Below are 10000 nucleotides of genomic sequence, written 5' to 3'. Positions count from 1 at the left end.
TAACTTATTGTGGTACATCCAAGATTTAATCTCATTAAAACAGCTCGTAAGTCGTTGTATTAAGAACTGTAATTTACTAAGGGGTGCTGAATCATATATTTGCGTATCATCTGCATAAAAATGATAACTCAGATTGAATCTGGATATCACACTAGAAAGGGGCTGCATATATACAGTAAAAAGGACAGGGCCAAGAACAGAGCCTTGTGGCACTCCAAAATTTAGTAAAACTTGTTCTGACTGAACACCATTCAACACGACAGTCTGCCATCGATCCTGTAAATATGATGTAAACCATTTAAGGGCAATTCCTTTTATGCCGAACGTATTTTCTAGTCTTCTTAACAAAATGTCATGGTCAATGGTGTCAAAGGCAGCTGAAAGATCTAAAAGGCATAATACATTGATATTGTTAGCATCAGCATTACATAACAAGTCATCAAAGATTTTAAGAAGCGCCGTTTCAGTACTGTGTTGATGTTTGTAGGCTGACTGAAAGGGTTGTTCCAAACTGTTGTTCTTAAGATAAGATGTTAATTGTGTAAGAACTACCTTCTCCAAAAGTTTTGACAAAAAAGGTAAATTTGATACAGGACGATAATTGTTTAATATATTGTGGTCCAGTGATGGTTTCTTCAGAAGTGGTTTGACGAGGGCACCTTTAAAGCACGATGGAACTTCGCCAGTCAGTATGGATGTATTTATGATTGATGTAATGGATGGTAATAATGTATCGATGGAGCTGGCCAAAAGCTGTGCTGGTAGGGGATCAAGGTCGCAGGATTTAATGGGGGCTTTTTTTATCAACTCGTTTATGAAACTAGGTGAAACTGGTTGGAACTTGTCTAAAGGTGTACCGCAGAATGTATTTGTATCTATAAATGGTTCATGCCGATCTAGTTCTGAACGAATGTTATGGATTTTGTCTTTAAAAAAGTTGACAAATGTGTTTGGCAAGTCTCTTTGATGGTAATGAAGTGCATCTTTCACGTCCAAGTAGATCATTGCAGATGTTAAATAATTGTTTACAAGATTTAGAAGTTTCGACTTTTGAAAGAAAATACGTGGTCTTTGCCTTTTTTATTGTTGTGTTCCAGGCACGAAATGCGTTCTTGAATATTTCACGATGAATCGTAAGGCCTGATTAATTAAGCCCCTATTAATCATGGATCTTAGAGTAGTGTGAAGTTTACGCTCATGTCCAGGGTTAGACTCCCATTGAAAAAAAAATAATGATATTAACAATTCCATTCATATCCTCCATCACATAATAAAATCAGCAATCTCTTTTCGACTGGTTTGTTCCAAATACCATCTATGTGCGGCTATGTGGTCTAGTGGTATATCACTCGCTTTCGGATCGGAAGTTCATGGTTCGAACTTCGCTCTGCGCTTAGTTGAGTCCTTGGGAAAGGCTCTTTACTCATATTATCTCACCGTACTCAGGTGTAAAAGGAGTAGCTGACCGTTAACAGCGCCTAGCAGGCATCATGTCTCGTTCTACACGTTTCGTGTTGCTGTTGATCAGGGACTCTTTGTGCATGTTTAGTGGATATTGCCCTATATAAAAGCTCAAGCTTCAACTTCATCTTCTATTAACTAGAATGCGCTTTGACGAAGTGTGATTTCGAGATTGTTGCAGTATACCACAAAGATGAGATCTGTGGGTGAGTGTGCATTGATTTATCGATCTCTTAGTGCTAGAGGCTGTAAAAATTTGTAATAAACAAAAATGCTTCAAAAAAGAACACAATACTAAATGTCAGATAAAGATCGGAACAAGTGTGTATGAAAGGTGTCAGACAAAACAAGAAAGAAAGTTACAAGAAAGACAAACTCCCCAAAAATCAGTCGACCTCGACTTGGGATCGGACCTCAGACCTTATGATTACCAGTTCAGAAGGTCTGAGGTTCGATTCCCAGTCGAGGTTGACAAATGTTTGGGATGTTTTGTTTGGTTTTTTTTTTTTTGTTTTTTTTTTTTGTATTTTTCTTTCTTGCTTTGTCTGGCACCTTTCATACACACTTGTTCAAATCTTTTTCTTAAAACAGTACCTGATCCTTAATGTCTTAATTTACTAAATGTCACTAGATAGTTTTATGACATTAAGTTATAAAGATATTTCCAACCACAATCGTATTAATAATAATACAAAAATGTCCCCACAAGGGTATAGCTTTAAATTGTTAAGCAAGTTTACTGATTGAGTTAAATTATAACTATATTTTTAAAATAAGAAAATGTCAAAATATGATGGAAAGGTGTTGACAATAAAACTTACCATTTTAGTAACACGTAATGACAAAACAACACACACACACACACACACACACACACACAAACAAATCTTATCTTGTTGTTGTGTCAAATTTGATCTTCTGGTTTTAATATTTGTCTAATAATCAAGTCAAAAGTCAATAAGATAAGATAAAATAACACCGAAATGCCTCATGTGTTCGTTCGTCTTCACTTCTTTTTTTATCAAAAATCAAAAGAAACCAAAAGTCAACAACATTGCAGTCCAAACAGTTCAGAATTAAGGCAAATTATAATTTCGTAAACAAAGGGAAGTAATACAATAAATTCTTCATTCATCTATATTTTCAACACTGGTTTTTTTTTGTTTTTGTTGTAGCGGCGTTGGTCTGGCTTCTCGTGAAGAAGATGTGTAGTGTGGATACTTCTTCACTCTTTACCGAACAAGTCCCAACAAATATTGAGTTTTTACGCACAAAACTTTGCACTATCCTTTTGGATCTGTATAGATAGTTCGAAGATGACGTCACTCAGGTCTTTGTTATTGATTTTTGCCATCCGCGTTTATGAGTAATGCTCACTGTTCTGAATATTTACAGATAGATAGAAATTTCCATAACTACACAAATTCGACAAGAGACATCCAATGAGAATAAGAAAAATTTTATTTTGAACAAGAAGATTGATGGACAGCTCTGTCCCTTTCGACTACTCAGTCGCCTCTCTCCCCTCACTCTCCGCAAGCACTGTCACCGATTCCGGCACTACTTTTTTCTCAACATTAACTCCCCACCTTGAAGTACTTAATTACATTAAACTTCAATCAAACAGATGAAAATAAAGTTAAAGGAAAAGTATAAAAAAAATATAAAAATAGAATTTAAAAACAAAAAAGTGTGAAAATCAAGATTCACATTCAAGATTTAACATAACACCATGATAACAATCATTAGCATGTTATTGTTTTCATTCAAAGTCAATGGACGTTAACATTAATACAAATAGAGATAGGAAAGAGATAATTTTTAAAAAAAGAAAATCTTTAAAATAAAGACATTTCAAGTACAAAGCCTAACTGCTTAACACCAGTTTGCATTAACCTACTGGTTATCTCCACCAACGGCAAATAAAAAAAAGGAGAAGTCGGAGAAGGAAAAATATGCAAGTGCAATGTAAAAAAAAAGGAATCTAGACGTGTGGTATGATAACATCGGTACCCACCCCACAGGTCTCGAGTAATAATATAAGAATAGGTAAAGAAAGGCAAAGCAAAGGTATCCCCTCTTTTTTTTCAACGGACACCTAACCGTGACTGAACTTTGACAGTATCATTTACAATTTACACACCTCTCACTCACACGCCGTATGAACGGCGCCTCCAAACAAAAACAACTCACTTCATCTCTTGTTGTTAAAAACAACTAGCCCATACCCTCCCTTCTCTCGAGTAATAATATAAGAACAGTAAAGAAAGGCAAAGCAAAGGTATCCTCCCCTTTTTTCTTCAACGGACACCTAACCGTGACCTTGAACTTTGACAGTATCATTTACACCCCTCTCACTCACACGCCGTATGAACGGCGCCTTCAAACAAAAACAACTAGCCTTCTCTTATCTTAACACAATGGGTATCATGGAAGAGGGTGAAGAGGCAAACAAAAGTGAGGGGTAAAACGTAAACAATGGACATTAATTTCAATGTGCCCTGAACGAGTATAAGTAAAAAGGTGGAAAAGTTCAAGTACAGTAAACTCCGATTAAACAAGTTCACTTAAAAAACGAAATACATTGATAATAGGTTTGCGTTACATTAATTCGAACAATACATAATGTCAATATCATGAAAACAACATAAAGGATAGCATTAAATCATCAATGTTTCAAACAAAGCATGTTATTCCTGTTTCATATACAGTAGGCGACGCATTACTGCACGCTCACGGGAGAAGCCAAAAATCATGCAGCAATGCCTCGTCCACTAACAGGATTATAGATCTAAACGATTCGGTGGTTTTACAAAACGACCTCTCTTAGTGACACCTAGTCTCCTATTACTAAATGTTGGTAAACCTTCATTGACAGATTGATCTTCATCTGATTTAGCCTGATTACTCTCTTCTAAGACGTAATCACTTTCATTATCATCATCCAATTCATAAACATGTACTCTTTGTATTGGTCTTACAAGAATTCCCTTAGCAGTTTTCAACTCTATGGTTTTTGCCAAACCATCGCGCCCGGGCAACAAGCGAATTACACCTGCCATAGGCCAATGCAACCTAGGACAGTTATCTTCTCTGATTAAGACCAATGAATTTTCTCTTATTGGTGAACTTTTGGGTGAAGATTTAACAAGTGGAAGATTACGGATATATTCCTTATACCAGAACTCCCAAAACGTGTCTAATTGCCTGCTGATTTGTAAATGACCATCTCGCAATGAAATGTTGGAAAGCGAACGTGCCTTACCACCGACAACGGGTTTATGACCATCAGACCGACCCAACAGAAAATGTGACGGAGTAAGCACCTCTTGACACTTCGGGTCATCAGAAACATACGTAAGCGGACGACTATTAATCACGGACTCAACCTCGACCAGTGCCGTTTCAAGTTCACTTCTTTTCAACACCCTATTCCCAAGAGTTTTCTTCAGTAGTGACTGTTTTGCAGATCTAACTAGCCTTTCCCAAATTCCACCCCTTCACGGAGCTCTGGGAGCATTAAATGACCACTTTACGGTGTCACCGGTTGAACTATCAGCAATAAGTCTCTGAGCTGCTTGGAATGTCTTTTTAATTCAGAAAAGTGAGTGGAGCAGGCACTTATGTTGGTAACAACAAGATATGAAGTGAGTAGAAAAGTGCCAGAAGACAATAGAGAATAAAAAAAAATTTTCGCGGCGGTGGTGGGGTTTGAACCTGCGACCTTATTGGTACGACAACTCCGCCTGGCAGGTGAGAGCGTGGCTCTACCGTGTGAGCTATCCACGAACACAAAAATATTCGTTTCAAACCCAAAGTCATTTCTAGATCCCTCTCTCACCCACTTCTTGAGATCGCCGATTCGTTCACCACCATCGCGAAGTAATTTTGACCAGCAGTTAAGCTTAATAGCCAATATTCTCATCACAAACATATAACATAGAAACGATTGAGACATTGAGTATGCTCCGGTGTATGGGGTGAATTTTTAATTCAGAAAAGTGAGTGGAGCAGGCACTTATGTTGGTAACAACAAGATATGAAGTGAGTAGAAAAGTGCCAGAAGACAATAGAGAATAAAAAATTTCTTTGCGTTGTCTGACAAAATCTTTGTTGGTTGACCGCGCCTTGCAACAAACCTCTTATAGGCCAACATGAAATCCCCCAAGGATAAGCTTTCACGTAGTTCGAGATGGACAGCCCTAACCACACAACAAGTGAAGAGCAAAATATAGAACTTCTTTCCAACTGCATCCGACGCGTAAAGCGGACCAGCGAAATCCAAACCACAAATGCTGAAAACATCTGATCGTTTCAAGCGTTCGGCAGGAAGTGGAGCCATGGCCTGAGTGCATTCTACAGAATCAAAGCGTTGACGCCGCACACAATAACGTTTAACCCTTTTAGCTTGAGACCTCAAACCTATGATCCAATATCTGTTACGAAGAGATTCCATCATTTGTGACACACCTGCATGTTTCAAACTAACGTGTTCTCGGCGGACAAGCAACAAAGTCAAATGGCATTTCGGCAGAATAATCGGATACTTCTCATCATGACTTAACTCAGAAAACTCCAAACGACACTTCATTCTAACAAGCCCTGAGTCATCTAGAAACGGATTCATTTTGGACAGCACCGAGCCTTTCTTCAACCTTTCCTTCTTCAATAGGCAATTGATTTCGTCTGAGAAATGAACGGCTTGGATGTGCAACAAGAGCTTAGTATTGGCGGCATCTAACTCTTCAACAGAGAGATTCTTATCTTTACTCACTTTTCTTTTGGTAGCATTGTTCATAAAGCGCAAGACCCATGCCAAAACTTTAACAGCCTTAGTGTATTCTCCCCACCGTTTTGAGTCTAACACTGATTCAACACCAACAAGGCAAGTATTGACTTCAGAAGCCCCTTTTTCTTCTACCAGCGCTTCTTCATTAGGTGCACATTCTGAGACATTCGTATCGCCCGTAAATTCCTTCAACCAAGGAGGACCTCTATACCACAATGGGTTGGCCATCAACTCCTTTGCAGTTAAACCCCTGGTAACACAATCAGCGGGATTTTCTTTACCACGACAATGGTTCCACGCCACTGGTTCCTGACTTCCTGAATCTGAGCCACCCTAGTGCAAACAAATGGTTTCCACCTAGTTGGGTCACTTCTTATCCATTGCAACGTAACCAAGGAGTCTGTCCAGCAGAAATACTTGACATTATCAGGTAAATACAGTGAGTTGATAACAGAGCGAAGCAGCTTAGACCCTACAACCGCCCCCAACAACTCCATCCTAGGCAACGTAACGGGTTTCAACGGGCAAACTCTAGCCTTCGATAGTACCAAGGACACGGACACTGAACTATCTGACTCCAGAACTCTTAGATATATGACCGCGCCATAAGCTTGCATGGAACTGTCACAGAAACAGTGCAATTCAACTCTTTGTTTATCCCCCCAAGACACTGCAACATAACACCTTGGAATGGACAACTTCTTCAACTCCGTTACACCTTTGAGCCAAGAACGGAATGCATGACACATAGCCTCGGAGACCTCTTCATCCCACGAAACTCCCAGTTTCCACAGATCCTGGAACAAAATTTTCACAGTAATGATAAATAGAGATATTAACCCAAGAGGGTCAAAGATCCTGGCAATGCAACTGAGCACTAACCTCTTAGTCACTATCAAATCGGACGCGACTACCTCACTATCAAAGGTAAATGAATCTTCCCTTGGATTCCAATGCATTCCAAGGACCTTAACTGACTCGACCTCGATGGTCTTATCCTTAAATTGTCTTTCACAATTTTCAGCAATGTCGGAACTATTAGACGACCATTTACACAAATGCATGCCAGCTTCAGACATGATCTTCATGGCTTCTGATTTCAGACTCAGAACCTCTTCGGTGGTGTCACCACCCGATAACCAATCATCCACATACATGTTATCTGACAGTTCTTGTTTTGTATTTGATTCTGGATACTTGGACAAATGATGTCGGATCGTTGCATTTAGCAAAATTGGACTGGCCTTATTGCCGAACGGTACGCGGACTATGCGCATAACGTGAATTTTGTTACCAACTTTCCAGAGGAAATGATGGGCATCTCGATCTTCAGGTTTCACCAAGATCTGGAGAAACGCCTTTTCAATGTCTGCACTTAACGCTATTTTTTACCTCCTGAAACGCATGAGTACATTACTTAACAACGGCAACAGGTTTGGGCCTGTATGCATGCAGTCATTTAGAGAGACTGAATTCGGACCGGAAGCAGACGCATCAAAAACGGGACGTATCTTGGTAGATACACCAGACATCTTCACCACAGGTCGGTGTGGAAGATAAAACTTCACGTTGACATTTGTCACCTCTTCCTCGTCTTTTATTTCTTCTATCATGCCCTCTGCCTCCATCTTATGGAATACCTCATTGTACCCCTCTTTTAATACTTGATCTTTAGACAACTTTTTGTCTAACCTTTCAAGCCTTATTCGGGCTTGCTCTTCATTTGTCTGTAAAAACTGTTTCTTTGTTTCGACCCAGGGCAAGGCCACTTCGTACCTTTGCCCATTGTGCTTAATGCTCTCTGAAAATTCAGTCATGACTTTTGACTTAATTTCTGGTTTGGCCTCGTGACAACATTCGAGGTAACTTAAATCCCACATATTTCTAATGTCTGAATGAGGGATATCTGTTAAACATAATAGTTGCGTTGGGTTCGAATCCCTTGTCTGAGTGTTTGAACTCACATAAGTCCCTGAGAGAGCCCATGTGTCAAAAATGGTCTTTTGAGCGACCAATCCAGAGGACCCACTTACACTGATTCCTGCTCTGACTATCTTCCAATAATAATCTTGTCCAAACAAGAAGTCAATAGTGACATCACCATCACTCTGCAAATTCTCAGAAAAGTTGCATTGATTGTGTTCACCTCAATCAAAAACATGGAAGTCTTACTTCTATCTGGTAAGTCAAAGCTAACATCATAAACATTCTTTGTGGAATTACCAGATGGCTTCTTAGCCTCAAAAGCAGACACATTCAATTTCTCACGACCATACAAGGTTGGATGGATCAATTTGACAGCTCCAGTGGAGATGAAGCTTCTGTCAGCACCACTGTCCAGCAAAGCTGTAAATTGATTTCCATTTACAGACACTTTCATGGTTTGTAACACAGTGCTCTCGTTTGTAAGTTTACTTCTACAAAAACTAACATTGGTGGATTCGGAATTAACATCAACATCCATCTTTTTTGTGTCTTCTTTCTTACAGAAGAAAGCATTGTGTTTTTGACCACATGATTTACAATGGGAATAGCATTTTTTAGCAATATGTCCTTTCCTAAAACAAACAAAACACAACTTGTTGTCCTTAATCTTAATCAAAACATCCTCTTGTTTCATCGAATTCATTGTCCGACATTTTTCCGTTGGGTGTTTACCAGAGCAAAACAAACAACGCCCGCTGTCATCACTCATAGTAGACGTAAAGGCAGACACTGTTGGCGAGGATCCATGATGACGATTCGTTGGTTGTCGTTGTTCACGCCGCTCACGTTGTTCAGGATTGAATCTGTAAGAGCGTTTCCGATTTTCAATCTCGCATTGCAAAAAATCCATTAAGAAGTCAAGATCCGCTTCCTTCCTGAGGCTCTGTCTGGCCCACATGAGTCGAATATCCGACGGCAACCGGCTCACGATGATAGGAGTTAGAACCAAACCAAATTTGCTGCCATCTACATCCAAGTTTTTCAGACTTCTAATGTTCACTTGTAGTTGATTGAACACCGACCACAATGCTTTCGTGTTTCGCGTGTTTGGAAACTCTACATTTAACAAATTTTGCACGTGTCCAAAAATAATTCTTTCTTTTCGACCAAAACGATCTTTCAAAATATCCAAAGCAACTGAATAATTTTCTGATGTTAAAGAAAGTCCTTGAATGGCAGCTTTTGCCTCTCCAGTCAAGAAACTCTGCAAATAGCTAAATTTCGAAATGTCTGGTAAGTTGGTCTTATCAATAAGAGCTGAAAATTTGTCTTCAAATGATGGCCAATCGGAAAAATCTCCGTTGAATTTCTCTATCTCAATTTTCGGCAGTTGGGGTGACGCGGTGTAATGAGATCCGACTGTAGTAAGGTGTGCAGGTAAGGGGCCCTGAACCGGCATTTGAGAAAGCTGGTTCCATTTGCGCTTGGCTTGCGCGGTTGTTTCATTAGCACGCACGATGTACTCTTCCGCTTCGTCAATGTCCGTAGGCAATTCTGACGCCTCTAAAAGTAATTCTAAATTGTCTTGAATTTCGTTTAACTGATCCAAACGTTTACTTACATCGTTCAGTCCAACCTCGATTTCCTCTCTAGAAACACCACTTTTGTTAATTATAACTGATAATCGATCTACAGCTCTCGTTAGCCAGCCTCTCTTGGCTGCACGTTTCTTTATTAAAGTTTCTCGGTCAAAAGTCGACATCTTGAAATCTCTATCTCACAAAAGTTTATAAACAATAATCCATCTAAAGGTCCCTGGTTCGA

At 39.3% G+C, this 10000-nt stretch overlaps 1 protein-coding gene across 1 annotated transcript in view; it reads left to right on the top strand.

The window, feature by feature from the left end:
* The window catches only part of LOC144955988 (uncharacterized), a 51509-nt gene that overhangs the window by 36513 nt on the left and 4996 nt on the right, over window positions 1–10000 (top strand). The window contains exon 11 of the mRNA XM_078886252.1: window positions 1604–1667. Coding sequence (XP_078742378.1) covers window positions 1604–1667 — 64 coding nt within the window. The remainder of the gene's footprint in view (window positions 1–1603; window positions 1668–10000) is intronic.

Source organism: Berghia stephanieae, chromosome 10 (genome assembly GCF_034508935.2).
Source record: "Berghia stephanieae isolate SIO BIC M18660-M18661 chromosome 10, UCSD_Bste_1.3, whole genome shotgun sequence".
NCBI lineage: Eukaryota > Metazoa > Mollusca > Gastropoda > Nudibranchia > Aeolidiidae > Berghia > Berghia stephanieae.
Note: the sequence above shows the minus strand (reverse complement) of the source record. Positions and strands in the feature narration are given on the sequence as shown.